The sequence below is a fragment of the Microtus oregoni genome, unplaced genomic scaffold (assembly GCF_018167655.1).
Source record: "Microtus oregoni isolate MIOR12 unplaced genomic scaffold, Mior012 000092F_000, whole genome shotgun sequence".
Lineage (NCBI taxonomy): Eukaryota > Metazoa > Chordata > Mammalia > Rodentia > Cricetidae > Microtus > Microtus oregoni.
In genome coordinates, this window is record NW_024544601.1 from 1,604,617 (window position 1) to 1,631,051 (window position 26,435).

At 40.7% G+C, this 26,435-nt stretch overlaps 1 protein-coding gene across 1 annotated transcript in view; it reads right to left on the reverse strand.

Annotated features, from left to right (window-relative positions):
- LOC121442573 (sushi repeat-containing protein SRPX) overlaps window positions 1–26,435 on the reverse strand; it is a 75,922-nt gene that overhangs the window by 20,493 nt on the left and 28,994 nt on the right. The window contains exon 2 of the mRNA XM_041644157.1: window positions 4,019–4,078. Coding sequence (XP_041500091.1) covers window positions 4,019–4,078 — 60 coding nt within the window. The remainder of the gene's footprint in view (window positions 1–4,018; window positions 4,079–26,435) is intronic.

Genomic DNA, 26,435 nt, shown 5'->3' on the forward strand with positions numbered 1-26,435 from the left:
ATTGATGCCATCGTGAGTTTCCACCTTAGCCATCAACGCACAACAAAGTGTCAACTAACTGTGTCTTCCTCCCAGCTATATGTGGGTTCTCTAGAAAGAAAACCACAGTACTCCTGTCTGCTCATTTGAACCAAGCTACACCAGTGTTCATAATAGAGTTCCATTTTGGCTTACACTAATGGAACTATTGCTCCCCTTTTCTATACATCCCTAGTTAAAGACAATGACACCCTCCTCAGATGGAAAATTTGTAGAGTGCTTTGATATTGGTCTCATAGTTGCTGTGTTGGTTAATTTTTGTGAACTTGACACAAACTGGAGTCATGGGGAGATAGAACTTCAAATGAGGAAATGCCTCCATCAGATAGGCCTAGGAAAGTAGTTCTCAACCTTCTTAATGCTGTGACCCTTTTAACACAGTTCGTCACATTGTGGTGACCCCCAACCATAAAAATATTTTTTCTCACTACTTCTTACCTGCAACTTTGCTACTGTTTTGAATCATAATGTAAATATCTGCTATGTGACCTCCAAAGGGATCCCAACCCACAGGTGGAGAACAGCTGGCCTATGGACATGTCTTGCTTAATGATTGATGGGAAATAGCCCAGATCACAGGGATGAGTGATGTCAACTCTGGGCAAGTGACCTTGCATATCTTGTAAAAGCATGGTATGAAGAATAAGCCCAGTTAGTAGCGCCCCTGTATAGTCTCGGCTTCAGTTCCTGCCTTCAGGTTCCTGCCTTGGCTCCCCCTGGTGGTGGGCTGTAATCTGTATGTCCAAAAAAAAAAAAAAAAAGCCTTTCCTCCACAAGTTTCTTTGATCTGTGTTTTATTACAGCAACAGGGAAGCAAAGTAGGCCAACTGGCCAGAGCATACCTAGGATGTCACTAATAATGATGAACTTCTCCCCTGTCTTTGGATGGTACTCTCTGAGAGCCATGCTAAAGAAGGACAAGACTGCCTTCTTAGTTGAGGACTTCCCGCAGCTGCCAGTCTATCAGTTCCCTGCACTATCTGGGGGCCAACAATAAGCCCCCTCGTCTCAGGGTGGGGTGGAGTTAATGCTACTTTTCTACAGTTCCCTGGCTCTTCATTGCCCAAAGGCACCACAGCTGCCAGAAAATGGAGAAAGTTCGCCATCATGTGGCCAGGAAGGAACACAGGCCTTGTTCTGCTCTGCCCAGGAACCCTCTCCTAAGGACATGTTTCTGATTGCTAGTCAGTCCTGCTAAAGTCCAGGGTTTGGCAACACAACAGTTTTTACTCTAATGCTTTCAGGCTCCCTTTGGCTAATTTTTTTAATTATATAATGGTTTGCAGAAAGTGGCAAGTGGATCCAAAATTGAAGACTCAGTAACGTTCCCTAGCTAGTCTAGTTGGATAGATGGGAGCTTACCCTAGAGCTTATTCACTTCTACCATGTGGATATAGATGTACAGGGCTCACATCAGGCCTACGGGCATTCCTGGAACTCTTTCTTTCTGGAAGACTTTGTACGTGCAGTCTTCGTGTACTATGTATATTTACGTTCTGCGTGAGTAAGATCTGTGCGTGCTTTCACGTATTACAAATTTACATATTTGAATACAGCATAATCAGATACTTCTCTCCCTCATTTTGACTCTTCAAATTCTTCTATCATTGTTAACCACATATCCAAAAGTTGTGCTGTTGTCACTCTGTGAAGAAAACAAATCTCATATTCATTTATTTGCAAAGGGCATTTTATTTTTTTCTTGCTTTCCAGGAAGAATCTTTGGCTAGTGTTTTAATAAGTTAACAGTGCTTTAGTACCAGCAATGGGAATGTGTGGGAATGACTCAGATGTAAAGGGTATATAAGCACCATGGGTTAGTCAAGTAAATTAACAAATGTTTAACATAGAGGCTTTGAGGAAGGAAGATCGTATGCTGTTGAAGACAAGGTTTAGCAAGTAGACATTCAAGTTGATGAATCAGGAAAGCCTCTGCACCCCCCCTGGGCCAATGTCCTGAGAACTTGAATTAAATGTAGTCTGCTGAGTAGGCAGCATGGTGCGGAAGGCTAATGGGAAACGACTAGTGCACTGCAGACGGGAGCCACAACGCCTGCGCAGACTCCAGTGCAGCATCTGTCAGCTGAGCGAGTGACACAGGACTGACTTGCTTCCTCCTCTCTAGAACCCTTGGTCCCCTTTTCTATTAACAGGGGATAATAATGACACATCACCGTGTACCTTCTCCTTCCCTCAATTAGTGCGAATAGATTATGCTATCCCAAGTAAAACCATCAAGGCTGTGTTCCATCCACAGCACTCAAGTCAGTAAATAAAGACAAATCAATAAATAAGATGTCACATCCTAGGAATCCAATGTATTCTGTTTAATCTTTCTCTCTACTTTTAAATTTGATTTAATTCAAATCATTTATTGGCGATACACTCTGTGCCAGACACTGAGGAGCTTAGTATTCCAGGGCGAACCTCACAGTTAATCATGGTTGACATCTAAGTTTTAGCATTAATGACACCTAAAAGCTGAGGTGTAACTCTTGAACAGAGCAGTTGTCTAGCATGAGTAAATCCTGAGGTCCAATCCTTATCATAACAGGAATACCAAGAAGAAAGATCCTTAGCTCTCTATTGCAAAAACTGAAGGTACATGTTTTGACATATGTGTACATACATATGATTGTATAGTGTGATGATTCCTGCCAGCGAGCTATTTAACTGACAACACAGATAATTTATCACAAATAGATTTATTCTTAGACCTCCAGGGAAGGTTCTGGGGTAGGCATAATTTTAGGTATATGATCTACTGGGAGGTAACTGGGCACAATGTCCTTAGGACACGAGGTAACCCCTACTGCAGTCTTTCTACATTGCGTGCGTTTTAGGAACGTTTTCAAGTAGGGACTCAAAGAGACCTGTAAAAACCTTTCGGGAAGTTTTATGAATCAGAGTATCTCCTTACCACAAACATCTGACTAGAACCTTTGTGCTTGATTAAATTACCTAATGCCCAAGACAGTGAGGATAGAGATTATTTAACAAGTGAGCTTTGGTGTGCAGAAATCAAAGCAAATACAGAAATACAGCTAGGCATAGGCACCAGTCCTTGTTTAGAAATCTTTCCCATTTCTCTGGAAAATTGAAGGACAGTCTTTAGGCAAAGGCTGACCGGAACTATTTCCATTCCCCGATAGCTCAGAAAAGTGTCTGCAGTCTAGGGGAGTACTTTGGTTTTATTGCCAGGGTATGGATGAATTTTTGGACCAAATGTCAAAATGGAACTTTACCAGCCTATTTTCTTCAGAGTTTTCCTCTACAGTAAGAAGGAGCAGTTTCACATAAAAAGCATTTAAATGTACCTTCGTTTCTATCCTGAGCTCCCTGCCTTCAGGGAAGCAGCAGGAAGAGTATTTGTGGATATACTTACCTGAGCCAGTATAGAAGGTCTGGGTTAGGCTTTATATACCTGCTGGGAGTGGATACTGGAGGAAATGTGGAGAGCTGGATTTCTTACTATTAAGTTCAAATTCATTTGAGCAACAACACACTTTACTTATCATTTTAGGAGCCATGCTGGGCTCAGAAAGAGCATGAGATGACCTGATGAAAATCAAGTTTCATATTCTCCATTTGCTCTGGACATTAGCAGCACCGGGTGCAGAGTTCACCTTGAGGGGTTTGCTCTGGACAGTCCTAGCTGTAATGTACCAATCAGCCTTGATTTTCACTTTCACCAGCCTTTGCAGAAGTAAGGAGAGCAAAGAAATGTAGGAGAATAAAATGACCACGGGCTGCTGAAAGACAGCACTTCTGGGATGTCTTTTTCTTCCCTTTGTTTTTCTGTCAGAAGGATGAGCGCCTATGCACATTTATTTTTTTTTAAACATTTATCTTCCAGGACAGAGCATTAGAACTCCAGTGTGTTGTCTGGTCACTTTATTACACTCTGCTCCGCACAGCCTTAAAGATAAATTCTCCTGGCATCAGCAGGTCCTTGTCAGCACATAAGCAAAGCATTCACCTTTATAGAGAGAGTGTGAGTACCAGACTCCATCATCTTCTAGTGGTGAGTCTCCAGATCCTACAATAAAAAAAGAACAGAAACTGCAGCAAGAAAAGCCACAAGTAGGGGCGCATTATTTCAAAGCGTTGCTTTGGAATAATCCATGCAAGGGGTGCTATTAGAACGCAAACCAGAGCAGAAGCTTCGGGTGGCCATTCATGAAGGGACAGGAACCTCTCAGAGTGAACCTGGCTAGGCTATGCTGGCTAAAGCCAATCCAAATGGGCCTCAGGATGCTTTTGGAATCACACATGGGGCCACCTGAAATTATGGAATCGGGAAAGAGAGTCAACTTCACTCGGAGACAATGCCAATGTATATGAAGCTCATGCCAGAGCAGACGCCGTAAAATGTGTGTGACTCAGACTCAACCCACAGGTCCTCCAGTAGACAAAGACAACCCAGTAGAAGCTAGTGTTTGTAGTACTTGAAATGGGTCCATCTGTTGAAATGAATGTGGGCAGAAGTCAAGAAGGGAAGCAAATGTCTTATCTTAATGACAAAAGAAATAGCTTCCTTGGGACATCTGTAGGAAACAAAGGCTGAAACTGAAGACCTGGGTTTTTATTCAGTTTCTCACCTAACTGAAGATAAAGTAAATTTCTTAAGGCTTCTTACTACCATCAAAGCCCATAGGCTCAGAGAAAGAAAAAGACAGAAGTATTTGTAATGAAGTCATTTGGCAGTTAAAGGCAAGTCGTTTTGAGCATATTAGATAGTGAGTTCCTATAAGTAGTGGATCCTTATCACTTATTCTTATCACTTGAAGCAGTAAGCAAATCTCAGACTTCAAACAAAAATCCTATATTTAAGTACCTCAGTCTGATTATCAGCCCTTAATCCGGCACCGTTTTTGCCACACATTTACTCCCAGGTACCTTCCACTGAACTAGAAAAAGAATGTCTCTCCTAAGAGATTACTTAAACTTCTGTGCAGGGGAAGCTCATAATTAAATGCCCCTGTTTCACTGGTATCTTTGACGAAAGACAGATAATGTAGAAATAAGAAGCGAGGAGAGGAGACCAGCTGAAATGTGACCATTTGGAAAGAATTTCCCAGCCAGAGAAGGCCATCACTTTGTTCTGCTCAACTGCAGGTTTCCTCACTTGACCCCAGGCTACCCGGGCTGTCTTGGTTCCATGTCAAATAATGAATGAGTGAACCTGAAACTTAAGAATGCACCAGAGAAACATAAAGTTAAAAAAAAGCCTGGTGTTAGCCCCCTTTATCCAGTCATTTCAATGCTGCAAGTCTATCCCAAGGAAATAACAAAATTCCATGTGAATCTTTAATCACTCAAATTTTAAAAGAAATAACACCGTGAGCAGTGAACACACACATACACACCACACACATACACATACACAACACAAACACATGCACATACCACACATTATCCTCTCGGCACCCTAGTTTTATAGTTCAGAGGATTCAGCATGAATTGGCACCCACCTATTCCATAAATTTTTCGTCCTCACTGGCTTTAGTTTGTCTCCTGTTCTGAACAGTGTCTGAACGGTTTCTCAACAGTCTGCCATGTGGACATCAGTATTTCTTGGGGCTCCAGATTACGTCCTTTTCTCCACACATTTCCCCCACACCAATCCTATTCATGTAGTTCACTTTAACTGTCCCCATGTGCTTATGAAAAATCCATTATTTCTAGCCTTAAACTTTCAAAGGCTCAAACTTTAATGGTTGTTGTGACTCCAAAACACAATGAGAAAATAGCTCTCAAACTACAAATTCCAAGGTCCTTAGATTGGCCATACTTCCCCTTAGGAAAAAATCTCTTTGACTACACATACCTAAATTTCTGGGCCAGGTTTGAAGTTTTTTGCACAAATTCTGGGAATATATGGATGTCTAGCATGTAACTAACAATTACCCTGGACAAACATAGAAGTATATGTCTCAGGATCAAATATGGCCTGCATGGTTGATCTTTTTTACAATAAAACATACCAACAGGCAAGCCAATATTTTCAGTTCTTATTATTCTGTGGGTCCTGATAGAGAAAGCCTCAGCTCCCCCAAGAACTCCATATTTCCGGAACACTTTAACACCACTGCCCACAGCACTTAGTACTGTCTGGGGCAAGGTTTACATTTCTTGGTGCCTAGGTCTAATATCTCAGCTGGACTGGACTAGCAAATCCTTTGTGGAAGGCCCTTTCATCATGTATACCATAATAATACAACCAGATGTTCAAGGCCTAGAGAACCAGAAACCACAAAGAGGTATTTCACAGTGGCCTGTTTTCAACCACAAATCCTTTTAAGTTATCATGGTGTAAATATCTATGACTAGATGAGCCCCCAAAAAACTTTGTTTAAGGGCTGTCCTGTTTACAAGCCCTTCTGTTTCACTGCTTCTCAGTGTTTGGAGGCAGGAAGTTTACAAAGCACAATCCTAGATTCCCTCACTCCTAGACTGGGAGGGAAAGCCTGTATTTTAGAGATTTGGAAGATGAAAAGTGTAACGAATTAGGTCGGAATAATAAGTAACCAGGCTAGCTCAAGAGTAACAGGAATACTTTAATGGTTAAAGAGGGGGAAAACTTACACTACAAGAATGGGAATTCCGAAATCCGATAGGTCCAGCGGCCACCGCAAAGAGAGAGCGCCCACCTGCATCTCCCAGTTTTTCTACCTGAGCTCCAGGCGGCCACACCCTAACCAGATGTGATTGGTTGAGCTTCCCCATCAGAAAAGAGAGGCATCACCCTATGTATTTGCTATTATTTGAGAATCTCATACAAGCATGTAATGTGTTTTGATAAGATCCACCCATTCCCTCCCTTCCAATCCATCCTATATTTTCACTACCATTTTTCTCTTCCAAATTCATGTGATCTCTCCTCCTCCTCCTTCTTTCCCTCTTTCTTCCCTCCATTCTCCGTTGATGCACGTATGTGAATGGGTGAAGCCTCATCTACTGGAAGATGGGCAGCCTCTCAGGGGTTGTATCCCTGAGGGGAAAAAAAAAACAGAATCTTCCTCTCACAGAAGTTGTGGAATAGAATTTATTTAACCATGTAAAGATGTTTTGTACTCATTTGTGTTGCAGAATAATTGTTTAATTATAATAAAGATGTGTTGCTTCTGTTTCTGCTGCATTTGTTTACCTATGTAAAGATGTGTAGCAGTTTCACCTTGCCTCCCTAAGGCACCTGATTTGTCTAATAAAAAGCTGAATGGCCAATGGCTAGGCAGTAGAGGAATAGGTGGGGCTGGCAGGCAGAGAGAAAAGAGAAGACAGACAGACAGACAACCCAGCCATCCAGACACTGCGGAAGCTGGAAAGCAAGGTGGCCAGTATGTGGATGAGGTAAGCAAGCCTGGGGCAGCACATTGATCAATAGAAATGTTAAGGTTTTGTTTTTTTTTTTTAAAAAAAAAAAAAAAGCTAGCTAGAAGCAAGCCTAAGCTAAGACTGAGAATTTGTAATTAATAATAAGTCTCTGTGCCATGATTTGGGGGCTGGCAGAAAGTGTGTTAAAGGAAGTCATCAATTGTTTTATTTATTTATTTATTAAAAATTTCCATCTCCTCCCATCCTCCCATTTCCCTCCCACTTCCTCCTTCCCCCTCCCCCTTATTCTCCAGTCCTAAGAGAAGTCAGTGTGCCCTGCCCTGTGGGAAGTCTAAGGCTCCCCCTCCATCCAGGTCTAGGAAGGTGTGCATCCAAACAGACTAGGCTCCCAAAAAGCCAGTACATGCATCAATTGTAATAGCACTTCAGCTGGAGAAGAGTCCTCCCTCATCAGTGCTGGCTTGATCTGGTGCATGCAGCAGCATCTGCAGTGAGCTCATACGTGAAACAGTCTTGCCATGTCTCACAAATACTTCTTTATTGTAGACATCAAGTAACCTGTGGTTTTGTGGAAGCCCTGTCTCCCTGTGCTATGGGTAGTTTTATATCGACTTGAAATAAGCTAGAATCATCACAGAGGAAGGAACCCCAACTGAGAAAATGCCTCCAAAAGAGTTGGCAATAGGCAAGCCTATAGGGTATTTTTTAAATTAGTGATCAATGGGAGGGCTCAGTCCATTGTGATGGTGTCATCCCTGGCCTGGTAGCCCTGGGTTCTATAAGAAAGCAGACTAAGCACGTCATGGGAAATACACCAGTAAGCAGCACCCCTCCATGGCCTCCACATCATTTACTGACTCTGGTTCCTGCCCTGGTTGAATTCCTACCTTCATTGCTTTTAATGATCCAAATGTTATATGGAATTGTGAGTAGAATAAACCTTTTCCTTCCGAGTCATTTTTTGTCTTGGTGTTTCATCACAGCAATAGTAACCCTAACTAAAACACCCTGTTATATAAGGATAGCTCTATTTAAACTCTTTATATAGGTTCATACTATGGATAGCTTTTAAAGTAGTGGGTTTTCATATGACTTTCCAAAAAGTTCTCAGATTAGTTATCCTCTTCTTTTATCCCTTCCTCTGCTCTGCCCTTCTATCCCCCATTCCATTGAGTCCTTCCCCCTTTATACCACTGTATTCTAGCTGTTCCTCTTGAGACTCTCCACTATGGTCCCTTCCTATATTCCTGACTTCTTGAGATACTCCAATTTCAGCATGCATATCTGAAAATGGTTTATCTCACCCAGAATGATTATTTCCAGCGCCAACCATTACCTTAAATGTCATAATTTCATTTTTCTTTATAGTTGAATAGTACTCCATGGGTAAATGTGCCACATTTTCATTTTTTTATTCAATAATTGATGGGCATTGGGTTATTTTATTTTCCTAGCCATTGTAAATAGAGCAACAATGAATATATATATATATATATATATATATATATATATATATATATATATATGGTCAGGTATCTCTGTATTAAGATATAAAGTCCTCTGAGAGTATGGTGGTGATATAAGGGATTGCATGGCTGATATATTTCTAGCTCTTTGAGAAAACTCCACACTGATTCCCATAATGGTTGTATCCGTTTGCACTTCCACCAACAGTGAATCAATGTTCTCCTCTCCCTACAACCATGCCAATCTTTGTTGCTGTGCTTTCTATCTTAGACATTTGGACTGGAGAAAGATGGAATTTCAATGCATTTTAAGTTTGTGTCACCGTGATATATAAGGATGGTGAACACTTTAAAAAAATAGTTCTTGGCCATATTCCCTTAGGAACTCTTTGAGTTCTTGGTCCCATATTTTATTGGGTCACTTGTTTTCTTGATATTTAGCTGTTTAAGTTCTTTATATAATCTAGACTCTAACACTCTATTGGATGTAAAGCTTTTTTTCTCCCATTCTGTAGTCTGTCTCTTTGCTCAAATAGTGTCTTTGCTCAAATGGTGCCTTTGCTGTCCAGAAGGTTTTAAGTTCCATGAAACCCCATTAGTTGCTCTTCAGGAAGGTATTATTCTTTTCCTCAGTGTATATGCAGGAAATTGGCAGGAGCGAGATGCCATATCCACTGTCCTCTCACCAGCATTGTGGGATAGACAGAATGTGACACTGGCAGTGATGGCCGTCAAAGAAACAAGTTTCCTAATCTTAGCGTGACAAGATCATGGTGACCTTTGACCATTGATACAAATTTTCTGACTTCCCCTGTTAGAGTTCATCTGATTTCTTTTCTCCTTCCATTTACTTTCCTTTTGCCCAAAATACCTAGTGAGGATTTTGTTCCCTATATCAAACATTGGCAAATATTTAAGCACACCAACTCAGTGATGAGCGTGTGTGTTTCTGCTGCAACAGTTAGGTTTTGAAATGTCCCTCAAGGCCTGTGTGTCTGAAAACCTGGTCCTCAGGATGGCAAGATTGGGAAGTTATGAAACTGTTAAGAATCGGAGGGTCCTTAGGTCATTGGTGGTGGGCCCTTGAAGAAGATTACAGGACTGTGGGACTCCAGCCCTGCCTCTGCCCCAATTCCTGGACATTACGAAGTGAGCAGCCTTCTCTGCCTCACATGCTTTCGAATAATATTCTGCCCTGCCACAGGTAACCAAACAATGGAGACAGCTGACCATGGACTGAAACTGTGAGCCGAGAGAATCCTTTCATGCTTTAAGTTGGTCTTTTCTCAAGTATTGTACCACAGTGAGAGAGAACTGAGCAGCTTTCTCTGAGTAACTGCTACCACCTACAAATTTTTTGACAATGTGAGAGGGGACTTTTATGTGGGTAGGCTGAGTCAGGATTTTGTTTTCTTTTACTTTTTAATTCTTCTCTCTTACGTTATATCCCGACTGCAGTCTCCCCTCCCTCCACTCCTCTCAGTCTCCCCTCCAACTCTCCTTTCCTCCTGTTCCCCATTTTTAAAAAAAAAAAAAAAAGAAGAAGAAAAAGGCATGTTGGGGGTATCTTCCGGTTGGGCCGAGCTGGTGGCTGGGTTTGTTGAAGGACATCAGCTGCGGAATTTGTGATTTGGGTGAAGGTTGAAATCATGGCTGGTCATGAAAGTGATGCCCAATTCCAGTTCACTGGTATTAAAAAGTATTTCAGTTCTTATACTCTCACAGGTAGAATGAATTGTGTACTGGCCACATATGGAGGCATTGTTTCGTTGGTCCTATACTTCAAGTTAAGACCTAAAAACAACTCCAGCTGTGAAAGCATCATAACCGGGTCTTTCAATGTCTGACCCCATCTGTAAGTTCCATGCCTGAAGAAGCTGATTATGTAATACTCTATTTGTACAATAAATTATGGACCTGGGGGGGAAAGGCTCATCTCCCAGCCTTTTTTTGGTATCAGCCAAACTCAGCATAACAAATACAGTAAGACTAGACATACACCTTCATATCAAGGCTGTAATAGGCAATCCAGTAGAAGAAAATAGGTTCCACGAGCAGGCAAAAGAACCAGAGACACCCCTACCACTACTCCCAGTTTTAGGAGTCCAACAAAATCTCCAAGCTAAAGAACCATAACGTATATGCAGAGGGTCTAGTGTAGCCCCACAGGCTCCATGGCTGCTGCTTCAGTTTCTGTGAGCCCCTATGAGCCCTGCTTACTTAATACTGTGGACTGCATTCTCCTGGTGTCCTCCACCTCTCTGGCTCCTACCATCCTTCCTACCCCTCTTCTGTTGGGTTCCCCAAGTTCCACCTAATGATTGGGTATGGGTCTTTGCATCTACTTCCACCAGTTGCTTAAAGGCTTTCTGATGACTCTTGGGCTAGACCACAATCTATGAGTATTGCAGAATATCTACAATTTCTGTGACACCTTTACCTCAGTACATCTTGCAGGCAGGACAGATTGTAGGTGGAAGGTTTTGTGATTGGGTTGATGTTCCAGTCTCACTGCTGGGAGCCTTGCCTGGTTATAAAGGTGTGGGCTCCACATCCGCTATTAGTAGTCGTCTTTCCTAGGGTTACCCTCATAGATTCCATAGAGTTTCTATATCACCGCCCACCCCCGCAATTCCAGTAGTGTCTCCTGGTTCTCTCTCCCCCCATCTGCCATCCCCTCCTTACCTAATTTCTCCTGTTCCCATCCTCACCTGCCCCCAGTCCGCCCACAAAAGCTTGAGTGAGGATTTTAAAAGCAGTTGAACTTTTCTTCGACTTCCTAACTAGTTTATCCTTTCACGTAACAGCCAGATGTTTTCTGACAACTGAAGTCTTCTGGGAAGAGAAATAGCAAACACTGTGAGCTTATGACAGGTACTGCTTAGATTACCTGTGCAAGTTTTTACAGCTAATGCATGGTAAATTGGAGACTCAAATCTAGTTTGTCTGACCTTCAAATCCACCAGGGTTGGGGAAAATAACCACACGCAGGGTGGTGAGCTTTGGGATTACTGACAGGAAAGTGGTCTCTTAATTAGTACCAAAGCTAGTACAAAAGGAACAAGATGAGAAGAGCAAGATGAAGGATCTGGGTATGGCAGAATCTCCTGATCCAATGTTCAGTAGCCACGATATCATTCCTTCTTTTCACTTTTCTTTTTGGTGCAGTTCTGAGGACCAAATGCAAGACCTCTTGCTTACTAGTTGAATGATTGATTGACTCATTCATTCATTTATTTATTTTAATCCTGGAGCTTGAACCTAGGACCTTTTGTATGCCAGGGAAGCATTCTACCAGTGAGCTATATCTTCATTTTTTTTTTAAATTTGAGACAGGGTCTTGCTAAATTGCCTAAGTTAACCTTAAATTTGTTCTGTAGCCTGCACAGACCTTGAACTTACAATCCTCTTGCTTATGGTGCTTATCAAGCTGCTGGAGTTACAGGCATGCAGCACCAGACCTGGCTAGTCATTTCTTCTTAACAAAAGATTAGAAGCTGTGTTAGCGCTAAGCTGCCTTTCCTTGGGGGAGAAATCATAGCTCCGTGTAAAAATAGATTGCCCTTTCCAATAATTGCTCAGGAATCATCATGTAAAGTAGCATTAGGCAAATGAAAATAATTATGTTTGTAGAGAATCATACTGTGAGGAAGTTCGTTCCCCATGAGAAAAGACACACTCTCAGAAGGACAACGAAAACAGTTCTGTTAGTGCAGGATGATACTGCAAAGATATTTTCCAAGAGAACACACATGTGGAAAAGGACAAGACTCTCATCCCTTTTTTTCTTCCTTCCTGTTTTGGAAGGCATTGTATATGGGTAATAGTTGAGGCTGCAGCAGCCATTTTGTTAGCAAGAAGTGCAGTCTTTTCATCTGAGAATGGTAGCAGGGGTGAGTAAAAAAAAAATCCTGAAGTCTATGATGATCTCATTTGGCTACTAAATAATCTTTAGATATCAGTGACCTCTGTGCCTATTTTGTCAATAATAAATGTCCTTTCAATCTAAGCCACTATGCATAGCATTGTTGGTTTCTTGCAGTTGAATACATCCAAGCTGATACAAACTTGGACTTAATAGCTACTGTTAATTTTTTTAAAGTTCAAAGAAAATAATTAGTTGTTGCTAATTGTTAAATTTATTAAATTATTTAAATGTATAAAATTATTAAAATTAGTTGTTGCTCCAAAAACATTTCCAGTTTCTATTCAACCTGAATATGTAGATCAACTTCTATAAAACATCTGGTGAGCAGTCTACAAAATAGAGATAGGAAAAAAAAACTCAGTGTGTTCAGAAAGTTGGGCTTACTGAAGCAAAGAATCATACACATTATCTAAAGATTTTTCACAAGATAATAAAGGAAGAAAACAGCCAGGCAGTGGTAGCATGGGCCTTTAATCGCAGCACTCCGAAGGCAAATACGGGCGATCTTTGTGAGTTCAAAGCTAGCCTGGTCTACAGGACAGCTAGGACTGTTACACAGAGAAATTCTGTCTCAAAAAAAGCGAAAGAAAAAATAAATGAAGACAGAAAGGAAGGAAGGAAGGAAGGAAGGAAGGAAGGAAGGAAGGAAGGAAGGAAGGAAGGAAGGAGCCATTTTAGGGTTGGCTCTAGAGGGGTTCTCAGGTGTCCAAGGGGATTTCCCCAGCTAGGTCCGTGGGTAGCAGAAGAGAGGGTGCCTGAACTGGCCTTCTCCCATAGCCACACTGATGAATATCTTGCATATCATCATAGAACCTTCATCTGGCGATGGATGGAGATAGAGACAGAGACCCACATTGGAGCACTGGACTGAGCTCCCAAGGCCCAGATGAAGAGCAGAAGGAGGGAGAACATGAGCAAGGAAGTCAGGACCGCGAGGGGTGCATTCACCCATGGAGACGGTGGGACTGATCTAATGGGAGCTCACCAAGGTTAACTGGACTGGGACTGAACGAGCAGGTGATCAAACCGGACTCTCTGAATGTGGCTGACAATGAGGGCCGAATGAGAAGCCAGTGATAATGACACCGGATTTTGATTCTACTGCATGTACTGGCTTTTTGGGAGCCTAGTCTGTTTGGATGCTCACCTTCCTAGACCTAGATGGAGGGGGGAGGGCCTTGGACTTCCCACAGGGCAGGGCACCCTGACTTCCCTTAGGACTGGAGAGCGAGTGGGAGGGGGAGTGAGGGGAGTGGGAGGGAAATGGGAGGATGGGAAGAGGTGGAAATTTCTAATAAATAAATAAATAAATAAATAAATAAATGAAGTAAAACAGACAGGGGACAGAGAAAAGGGGGCTTTTCCTCCTAAGGTCTTAATATAAAAGGTGATTCTTATAGAAGTCTCTTAACTGAGGTTTAATGTGACACCCATTTTAGTCTGCATGTGGTTCAGATTCCCACTCTTTGGAAAGCAGGCTCCAGACTTCTTCCACACAAAGGCAAGTTGGCTCAGAAATCAGGAATTCAAAGCCATGGGCACTTTAAATGTAATCATTATGACCGAGGAAGTGAGTATTTTACTTTCTGCAGTTTGTCAGCCATGCGTAACTGAGGTTCAACAATACTATATGGAAAATTCAAAGAATGTTACCCCAAGACTTTACACTGCATACCATCCTAAATAGCATGATGAAATCGTATGGTCTGACCTAGAACCTGAATTATCTTCATTCAGAGTATGCACATTGTTTATAATGTTCACCTGTTCATCATTCTGGAACTACTGATCAAAATCACGTGGCCTTATTTTACTTAATGATGGCTTCAAAGCATCTACTAGAGAGAAGCTGTAAGGTTTTACCTTTAGGTTAAAAAGTTAAAGTTTCCACGGTAGGAAAGAAAAAGCATGTATGCTGAGGTCGTGGTGGTCTATAACAGGAACAAATCTTAATCCATGAAGTCATGAAGGCTGTACTACCTCCAAATGCGGAAGCTACAACAAGAGCTTACGTGCTTAGTCATTCAGCTCATTTCATGTTATCGTGTAGGCATTGGATTGCCTCAAATCATCACAAGAAGTATGAGCAGAGTATGAAATATGTGTTTAAGAGAGACCATATTTTCATAACTTATTATAATATAGTTGTTATTATTCTTATAACTTATTATAGTACAGCTATGATTATTCTATTCTAAAATTGTTGATCTCTTTGCATAAGTTATAAATTGGAAACTTATCACGGGCATGGATGTACATGTAAGAACAGTAAATAAAAAGTTTGGCACAATTCAAAGATTCAGGCCACCCCCGGGACCATGCTCTCTGCTGATCAGGGGAAAACATATTTGATTAGCTTCTGAACAAAGATCAAATACAGGGCATTGCCAAGGAAACATTACCTAAGGATGAAACCAAGGATGGGGCTGTAGAATTCAGTGTTAAACTAATAAGGTAACACAGTGTACCTTTTGCCATACAAAAGTACCATCAAAGGGATTAAAGGTAGACCTCAGAACCCCCTAAAAACAATATTTTGTGACGTTCTCATCTGAATCTCTCCTTCCAAGAAACCAAGAGAGCATCTGTCTAAACCTCAACTACTCCAAAATTATTTCATTGTGTAATATGTTCTTAAAATATACATTAAAATCAAAGAAGTCATTTTATCCTTGTTTTTTTAACCAGTCTCTAGTTTGATGATTCATAATCACATTTTCTACTTAATTCAGTGAGTATATATTTTTTTTCTTGATTTTTCGAGACAGGGTTTCTCTGTGGTTTTGGAGCCTGTCCTGGAACTAGCTCTTGTAGACCAGACTGGTCTCGAACTCACAAAGATCCACCTGCCTCTGCCTCCCAAGTGCTGGGATTAAAGGCGTGCGCCACCACCGCCCGGCTCAGTGAGTATATTTTAAAGGACTCTATTACCTTGTACTTGCAAATGAGCTTCTGGAGAAAATAGCAACATTATATGATCATACATTACTAACATAAAATTTAAAGTATTATATATAGTACAAGAATATTAGCACTATCAAACTTTCCTGTATGTTTCAAAAATGTCTTAACCATCTTATATAATTTATAGTTAAGAAAAGTATATTTATGTATTTATTCAATTTAATAATCAGTAGGAAAAGCTACTCAGTCTTCTCTAGTGAAATAAATTGTTGTCAAGGTTTAGTCTATAGATTCAGTGGTAAAATTGGTGGTAAGGGAAAAAAGTCTTTCTGGCTCAAGGTATTAGAATATTTTATCCTCTGAGACTATGGTTTGCTATAGGTTTTCATAACTTAAAATTCCTTAAGAAATGGGAGCCCACAGAAAACTTTTATCGTGGAACAATATTGTCACTTAGTCTCTTGAATTCTTCTGGTTGTTAATGCATGTGAGCAGACAAACATGTGTGGTGACCTCAAACAAGGGTCAATCTACAAGACGCATGGACAGAGGGCAGAAGATTCCATCAGTTGTTATTCTCTTTGTCTGCTGCGTTTTTGTGTCACTTGGGTATCTGGGTAACTGTAGCCGCATACAAAGAAGTTGGCAATGCTCCTTTTGTTTCTAATCTGAGAAGTATTGATACTAGCTCTTCTTTGAAATTCTGGTAGAATTCTATGCTAAAACCACCTGGTTTGGGGATTTTTTTTCCTGATTTTTAGGAACCTGTTCCTCATGTTGGATTTCCTTGCTCAGCCTTGATGAAGGGGGAGGAGCTCAGTCCTGCCTCAATTTGGTGTGCCCATGCTTTGCTCAAGCCCATGGGAGGCCTGCTCCTTTCTAAATGGAGACGGAAGAGGGGTGGGTGAGGGGGTACATGGGAGTGGGAGAGGGAACAAGAGGAGAGGAGGGAGGGGAAACTGTGATTAGTGTGTAAAATAAACATGCTAATGAAATTAGAAAAACTGCAGGAAATTCAAATGCATGGAGGACTATTGGGAAATCCCAGCACCTACAAGGCAGACCACCAGACCAGCTCTGTTAAGTTTTTGGCAATGTTTTCCCACAGGAGAGAAACCAGACCAATATGCAAATGAAGGTATCAGAGGAGCAGTGCTTGGAAGAAACAAGCTTTTCAGGCTGTTTGCTTTGCTCTCAAGAAACAGGCCCAGACAATTATTCACAAAAGCAGAAACTGTAAAGGGTATCTTCCTTGGATGACTTGTTTCTCAGAATCCATGGCACACTAACAAATAAAACCCTAAAGGTGAGGAAACAGAGGGATGCCCCTGGGGGAGGATCCTTGTTACACATAGAACAAAAGCAGTCAGAGACCCTTTGACTAATCACAAGGAATAGATGAAGAAAATGTTTGCTGACAATGTTTCCATTGAGGGGAGAAGATTCACGGAAAGGTCCAGTGGAACAAGTCCTTATACCCCTTTTATCTTCTGCTACCACCTCAGGCGCCTCTCCTGCATCAGCATCAACCACAGACTGCTTATGACTGAAGAGTAGTAGAATTGGAAGTGTCAGAGCACATAACACAAAACAAGGACAGTTGCTGATGTGTGCATTTGGGGTTGATTTATATAGCTCTCTGCACAGCACAGTTCTGTCTTGGGCCTTTAGTTACATTATCTTCTCCAGCTTTACTATTCAAAGTGGATATATTGTGAAATAGTCACCACAGCCCAGTTTTAGGTAACATGTCCACCAGTCCATGTGGTTCTCATTCAGCATTATGACGAAGACCACTCAATTTTACACCCGAAACTTTTCTCATGTGAACTGGTAATAATGTAGTCACCCTGCCAAAAAGTCACAATAGCAGTTTACTCCTTCCCGTGGGTCTTAGCGTCATGAACTAACAAGATGGTGATTTCAAAGATCTTAAAACTTACAGATTTGTCTAGGTAGTTCTCTGTTTCTTTATTCAGAATGGAAGACTCCAAAGATTTGAGCGGGGCTTTGGGGGACTGGCTGGTAATGGCTTTGCTTCTACCTCATTGATTCAGGACCTAGAAAATATGTTCCATAGGACATAAGACTGATACGATGCTTTCTTATCTATCCTTGATCTTTTTCTCTCTAGCAGGAAACAGTGTTGAGAAACATGGTATTAAGTTACTGTTTCTAACTAAATGTATGGCCCAGACTGAAGGAGCCTTTCATTTATGAGTTTCAATTCCCTCCTTTAAAAACTGCAATGCAAAGGGTGCGGGGTGAATTTCAAATTGTTTTCCCTCACTCAGAACACTCTCATTCTCAGCCTTTGCCATCAAATGAATCGATTTGAACGCCCCTCCTCCAACAAGCAATAAACAACTAGCATGATGTGCAGTTTCCAAAGTCACAACGTTCTTTCACGTAAATGAAAGGCCCTTTCATATACTGCTTCTAAGTTCTCAGTGAAGAAGCCCCGTTTTTTTGGTAGGTGTCATCAATGACTCAGAAGTCTTCCTGGGAGAGGCAGTGACTCTTAGCTACCTTGTTCATAACTGCATTATCAGGTCAGAGAATGATCTCAGCATTAATTAAATGAACTTAGTTTTTCTCAATTTCTATTTTTTCAAATGTTAAGTGGGTTCATCATTAGTCAGTCTTACCATACATCAAGGGAGTGTCTGAACTTGCTTCTTTGTCCTTTTTTATGATCCACATGAAAGCCAGTCCCCTCCCCTTAGTTTCTTTTCTATTTTATTTATTATAGTACATGAATGATTTCCCTGCATGAACACATTTATATCAACCATATGCATGCCTGATGCCCACAGAGGTTAGAAGAGGACATCATATCCCTTGGGACTAGAATTATAGGCAGTTGTGAGCCACCATATGGGTACTGGGAATCTAACCTGGGTCCTCTACAAAAGCAGCAAGTGTTCCTAACAGTGAGTCATTTCTCCACCCTATCTTCTCAAGTGCAAAGGAGAGTTCAAAACCTAGTTACTTGAGTTTGTCTTTTTCCAATGATCATAATTAATTTGTGAAGCAGCGACTCCCTAAATGTTCAAGCATTTTTAAACTTACTATGTAGCCCAGGTTGGCCTCAAATTCTTGATCCCCCGCCACAGCCTTCCAAGTGCCCCATGCTCTAATCAGTCTTTAAAACTCAATTCTCCGGGGGTTCCATTCCCTTGAGATTTTCTCTGTTTACAATCTTGCTTTAGCATGGAGTCTATGTTGTTTGAGTTTTTTCAGAAATCATTTCAGTAGTATATAGGGCCTGTCTCTCAGGTAAGCATCTAACACTTCAGAGAATATGACAGGGGCTTGCATTGTCTTACAATGAGGTGCCCCTCTCTACAAGAACCCTTCAAAAGTGTTCTTCTCAAGACGTTAGTGAACAACACACTACTCATTTGCTCAAGCTGTTTGCTTAGTATCAAAAAAAAAAAGAGACATTCATCTCCCTCATGAAGGGTGTACTTACAGAAACAGATACTATATTTAAAGTTCAAAAACACTGCCCAAATAAAGCTGTGATGGGTACACAGTTCTTGGCAGTCAATCAGTGCTATAATTTACAAAATTCTGGCACATCATGGCAAAACTGAGAATAACTGGATTGAAGAGACGAAAGGTACTAAGAAAGTAAAGTCAAGTCCCTGTACTGTGTGCCCAGAATGGTAGGCAGCAGCCCTTAATTGCCAGCTGCAGAGTGATATTTTAATGCAGTAGATTAAATGGTGCAGAGAAAGAGAAGAGACTGTGTGGAAAGATGCTTCCTCCAAATTCCTGAAATGAACATTATGAAATGCCTGTAAGTGACAGATTACAGCCTCCCTAGCTAAAGGGCATCTAAGATGTTTTTCTTCTGGAATATTTTCTGGAATATGACTTGGACTTCACTTGAAGCCTTTCATGAAAGACTTTTAAGAGAGCTCTGCCTGTAGTAAGAGGTAGGTGGTTTCTTCTCTGGAAAGTTTCTCTTGTTTGAAAGCATCCATTTTTCAATCAATGTTCTCAAGCTGACAGACATACTGTCTGCTACTATTTGTGACTGTCACTGAGTCTCAAACTCTGGTGGAAATTAAAAAAGAATGTAGAATTGAACTAATAATGATTCTGGTTTTGAGTGATAATCTGTAGACTTTGTTACATCTATCAAGGGAAGTGGGAACATACCATACAATACCCGGACCCTCTGCTTTCTAGGTATGATGGACATCTAATGTATTTTCCCAAGGTAACACAAGTGCTAATGTTTTCTAGAATCACTTTCACTTCAATGAAATCTTGAGCAAGGAATTGTAAGTAAGAAATTAAAGCAGGCAGTGAATGGATACCATAATAGGTGGACCTTTTCTCTCTTCTCCTGATGAACATGTACACAAAATTCTCAAATATTACCAAAGTAGCACTTTCGTTTTATTATAAATTCTTGATGAAATGGTTGGTTAGTCATCTCCACTGATAAGTTTCTAGTTTTTGAATCAGAGGAAGGCAGTTACAGGAGGTAATGTGTCCTTCAAAGCACCAAACCACTAGACTACTTTCACCCAACTCCATGAGATGCAATGAAAAGGAACTATGCTAAAAAGAAATCAATTCCAAAATCAAGACATTAGAAGTCTATTTCAGATAGCGTAATGAACCACTTCGCCTGTGTTCATAGGAAAAGCTTCTAAAAATTCTGGATAAAAAAAATTAAAAGCGTTTTAAATTTTACATTGAGTTTGGAAAAATGCACGCAGGCAGGGGCCAAACCTTCTAATGTAGCCAAGCTAGCCAGATATTGAGGCTCCCCTTTCACTCTGATGACACTGGCAACACAGAGCTTTGATGTCTGTGTACTGGTGAGCTCTGAATTATGGAAGACAAACTCAAGAGACCATTCAAGTCAGTATATTAGAGAAGTTCTCCCACCTTCTTTGGCCACCCCCAGATGCCTCAGTTATTTCACATTTATTGGTTGAAAACATGTAGTTATCAAGTGTTGACAAAGGGTGTCAGGCATTGGAAGCACACACTGGTAGCACAAAATTCAAGTTAATATAATCTCTTCAGTCAACAACTAGCTAAAATCAAAGCTATGCACGCAGTATGGTCTAGGAAACCCACTCCTGGGTATTAATTCTGGAAAAGTCCTGTGCATTTTACCAAGGAACTTGAACTTTGTAAGTTCATAAGACCAACACCATCACAAATGCACATGAGGGTAACATAGATGAACGATGACCCATGGCCATGAGAGTTCCCCAAGGAATGTGAATGCTCTTTGTCTAAGTCACAGCCTCATGCAACAAGATGAGTAAATTCCCAAAATAGCACTTTAAATGAAAATAAAAATAAATATTAGAAAAATACAGTCAGTATGATTCCAGTTATACTAAAGTCAAATGCCTGTTTTCAATCACATTTGAAATATAAATATATTCAGTAATAATATAAAGAAAATCAAAAAAGGTAACTGCAGAAATTAGGATATTGGTTACACACAAGGAGGCAGGGGAAAGCAGAGCATCCAGCCAGGACTAGCAAACACTACAAAGTCAAACTTTATGCTCTTTGGGAGACTATGTTCTAATTAGCAAATAAGCACAGCAGTGTTTGTTGTATTTTTTACTTTATTCATATTATATATGCTAATTTATAGCTGGGAACATAGGTCAATGGTAGAATACTCGTCTAGCACATGTGAGACCCTTAGTCCAATCCTCAGTGCCACAAACAAAATAGAGACATATTACATAAATATTCTTCTGTTTTTCTTGATGTCTAATTTAAAAAATTAAGTCATGGCCATTTAAATAACTTTGATTCAAAGAGCTTGATTGTTAGCTTTGTTTATCATTTGTTTGCAATTATCAGAATGTGTTTCTCCTGAAGTACTTAAAAAGAACCATTTGGGCTTCCATCCAGAAGTCCTGTTTGCCAATGAACTTAGAGTCTTAGCTCTGGAAATGCTTTTGGGGATCATCTGATGCATGCACCAACATTAAGGACTAAGAGTGTCCTGATGCAAACCCAAAGTTTGGAAACAAAACCAATATAGTCAACTCACGAGCTGTTATCCACAGTTTACTTCTGGGACAATCAAAATTTCTTTCTCAAAATGCCCCCCAAACTTTCTTGTTTTAACATATGCGCTAGGAAAAAGAGATCATGCTTCACGTGTTGTTCTGTAAAACTTCGATTTCAGTTGTATAAGTTTATAAATGTTTGGGGTCAGAAGACGAAACGTATTTCTCAATGTGATTTACAATAAAAAGGTAAAAATTAAGAAGAACTCAATAGTACTGAGACCACAGGTGGTGACTTGACTTGAATTCAAATTTCTAGTTCCAGGGAAACTACATCTGTACACCTGAGAAGTATAAAAAGTCAACAGTGCAATCCCCCCTTTACTTCCTTGCATTCAAAGACCATGGGTGGGTAATCCTCAAAGCTGTTAAAACATGGGGTGTGGGAACTACAGACATAATATTTTCAGTTCAATCCTTGGACTCAACCTGAGAATATATTATTACCCTGAAAATTGAAAGATATTTTTAGAATGGTGATAATTTTGAAATTGTACGGGTTTAAAAAGAGCATGACGAATATATATATATATATATATATATATATATATATATATATATACACACACACACATATAAGTAACATTATACAGGCTTAGAAGGTTAAATTTATGTGTTTAGGAATATAAACATACATGTATATATGTAACAACAGTTAATGAAAAAAGACATCATGAATTTGAAAGCAAGTAAGGAAGGGTATATTGGAGGATTTAGAGGGAGGAAAGAGAAGAGAGAAATCATGCAATTATATTATAATCTCAAAAGTAAGAGAAATAAAACTAAAAGAACAAATCAAACCAAAGTCGTTTATTTCTTTGCTCTATTCAACAGAATGCCATGTTTGATATAGTACATGTAACGTGTGTAAATGTATACTAATCTTTTAAGGAAGTACCGATTGATGAGTTATATTAGCAGAGAACAATATTTATTTTTACCTTTTTATTGTAAATCACATTGAGAAATACATTTCGTCTTCTGACCCCAAACACTTATAAACTTATACAACTGAAATCTAAGTTTTACAGAACAACACGTGAAGCATGATGCTCTTTAATAGTGAATTCCATTTGGTCTTGAAAAAGAACTGATCAAGCCGGGCGGTGGTGGCACACGCCTTTAATCCCAGCACTTGGGAGGCAGAGGCAGGCGGATCTCTGGGAGTTTGAGGCCAGCCTGGTCTACAAGAGCTAGTTCCAGGACAGGCACCAAAGCTACAGAGAAACCCTGTCTCGAAAAACCAAAAAAAAAAACAAAAAAAAAAAACTGATCAATACTCCCTGAACAAAATTCACACCCCAAGAATGGGTACTATCATCTCTCGGGGTATTTTGTAGATCTGCATAGGTCTAGGAATGAAAGAATAAGAACTAGAAAGAAAAAAATAACCTGCAGAAGAAAATTGGAGTGTGTACCTTCTTGGGTTTTGTTTCTCCCAAAGTGGACCTTACCTGAAACAAGAAATTTAACATTGGTAGTCCTTTTAGGAGGTGATTCTTGGAAGCAGAGCAATGCAGTAGAGAACATGATAAAAGAAAACGGGAAAATTCATGAAAGCAATATCGTGGGCAGGGTATTTCTAGAGGTAACCTGGACTTGGCTTCACTGTGGAAATGCACGAGATGCAACCCAGGGACATAAGAGCTGAGATGTCTATCCACTCACTCCTGCCCCTTCTTGGCCCAATCTCCTATTCTTCTGGAACTTCCTGCTGAGCAAGGTGTCAAAGCACTGAGCAAAGTCTGGAAAGAAAGCCTCAGAGCCTTGCAAACATCTGAGGGGGAAACCATAAGCAATGCAGGAACTGCCCACCTTAGCTGAGAGAAGATGGTGCAGAGTATTGCCAGTGCTAGATAGAGCTGCTTAAAACCAGCAGACGAACAATCAATGTGGTCCATCCTTTTAAACACACAATAAGGAACGCAATAGACATATAAGCCTGAAACCTTGTGTCTTCCTGTTCATGTTAACCTGTACATACAGCTTAATGCGGGCAGATTTACCTTCATAAACTTTGAAGAGAGCAGTCAGCTAGCTACCCACATGATGAAGGTAAAGCTGCTTTTGGGGGAAAAGGAGAAAGCAAAGCAACAGTGAGGTGGAAGACAGGACAGAGGCTAAACTACAGAAGGCTGACTTCCGGAACAGAATCAACCACGTGAGATTTTGAGGCACACATTAAGAAGGACAGAGATACCATGAAAGATGCTGTAAATCAAAAAACCAATAAGCAAAGAAAGTGAAAGGCAGCAGGCTTCACACCAAGCATTTATCTCCGCAGTTACTTGAAAGGCTGAGGTAGAAAGACTGATCAGGAGTTTGGGAATAGCCTGGACAGCATACCAAAAGTTTGACTTCAAAATCTATCACCATGCACAAAACTCAAGTCCAAATGGATTAAAGACCTCAATATCAGTCCGAACACACTGAACCTGATAGAAGAGAAAGTGGGAAGTACTCTACAACACATGGGCACAGGAGACCATTTCCTACGTATAACCCCAGCAGCACAGACATTAAGGGCCTCATTGAATAAATGGGACCTCCTGAGACTGAGAAGCTTCTGTAAAGCAAAGGACACTGTCACTAACACAAAAAGGCAATCCACTGACTGGAAGATCTTCACCAATCCCGCAACTGGCAAAGGTCTGATCTCCAAAATATATAAAGAACTCAAGAAACTAGACCGTAAAAGGCTAATCAACCCAATTATAAAATGGGGCATTGAGCTGAACAGAGAATTCTCAACAGAAGAACTTCAAATGGCCAAAAGACACTTAAGGTCATGCTCAACTTCCTTAGCAATCAGGGAAATGCAAATCAAGACAACTTTAAGATACCATCTTACACCTGTCAGAATGGCTAAAATCAAAAACTCCAATGATAGCCTTTGCTGGAGAGGTTGTGGAGAAAGGGGTACACTCATCCATTGCTGGTGGGAATACAAACTTGTGCAAACACTTTGGAAAGCAGTGTGGCGGTTTCTCAGGAAATTCGGGATCAACCTACCCCTGGACCCAGCAATACCACTCTTGGGAATATACCCAAGAGAGGCCTTATCATACAAGAAAAGTATATGCTCTACTATGTTCATAGCAGCATTGTTTGTAATAGCCAGAACCTGGACACAACCTAGATGCCCTTCAATGGAAGAATGGATGAAGAGAGTATGGAATATATATATATATATATATATATATATATATATATATATATATATATATATATTAGAGTACTACTCAGCAGTAAAAAAACAAGGACTTCTTGAATTTTGCATGCAAATGGATGGAAATAGAAAACACTATCCTGAGTGAGGAAAGCCAGACCCAAAAAGAGGAACATGGGATGTACTCACTCATATTTGGTTTCTAGCCATAAATAAAGGACATTGAGCCTATAATTGGTGATCCTAGAGAAGCTAAATAAGAAGGAGAACCCAAAGAAAAGCATATAGGCATCCTCCTGAATATTAACCTTCATCAGGCGATGAAAGGAGACAGAGACAGAGACCCACATTGAAGCACCGGACAGAAATCTCAAGGTCCAAATCAAAAGCAGAAGGAGAGAGAGCACGAGCAAGGAATTCAGGACCGCGAGGGGTGCACCCACACACTGAGACAATGGGGATGTTCTTTTGGGAACTCACCAAGGCCAGCTGGCCTGGGTCTGAAAAAGCCTGGGATAAAACCGGACTCGCTGAACATAGCGGACAATGAGGACTACTGAGAACTCAAGAACAATGGCAATGGGTTTTTGATCCTACTGCACGTACTGGCTTTGTGGGAGCCTAGGCTGTTTGGATGCCCACCTTACTAGACCCGGATGGAGGTGGGTGGTCCTTGGACTTCCCACAGGGCAGGGAACCCTGATTGCTCTTTGGGCTGATGAGGGAGGTGGACTTGATTGGGGGAGGGGGAGGGAAATGGGAGGCAGTGGCGGGAAAAAGACAGAAATCTTTAATAAATAAATAAATAAAAACTAACAAGTAAGGGGAAGAAAATGTTCAAAACAAAACACTATGGACTAGATTTTATAACAAGTAAAAAAATAAGTAGTTTAATAAATGCTGGGGAAACTTTAGATATACACCCTGTAGAAAATCATATTTACGAGAACTGTAGCCACTGTGTTCTGACCTCTTCATGGCCATTGTGTTGCGGGAGATATGTTTGTGTTTTTGCTCCGAGACCAACAATGGAATCGGACCTTGGTTTAAAGGACTGAGTCCACCTTCAGCTGGCCCGAGTAAATCATAGAATTTTCTTACGGACTCAGAGGAAGATGGAGGGACACACAGAGGAAATAAGGAGGGGCCCAAAGAGACGTGCAGGGTTTTCAATCGGAAAGGTGGAGAAGAGGGAGGGGATGGTTCCCCATTGCTCTGTGGATCTCTCAGGTTTATTGCTAACATTTAACTTCTGAGTTTTATGTTTAATAAAACAATAAAAAGTAGTCACAATGCTATCGCAAAGTGAAGCTGCATGTTACAAGGTTTTGAGAACCTTTTGAGCTGCCATCCAAGCTTAATGTACCAGAAAGCATCCTCTGAGGCTGAAGAATGCTGGTGAGAGAGGAAAGGTTGCTGCACTGGGCACAAGAAAGGGACTCTGACTCCAAGGTTGACTCTGTAAAGCTCTAGCATCGATGTTTCTCACACAGATGCCAGATTGATTTGTTTGTTGCGGAGAA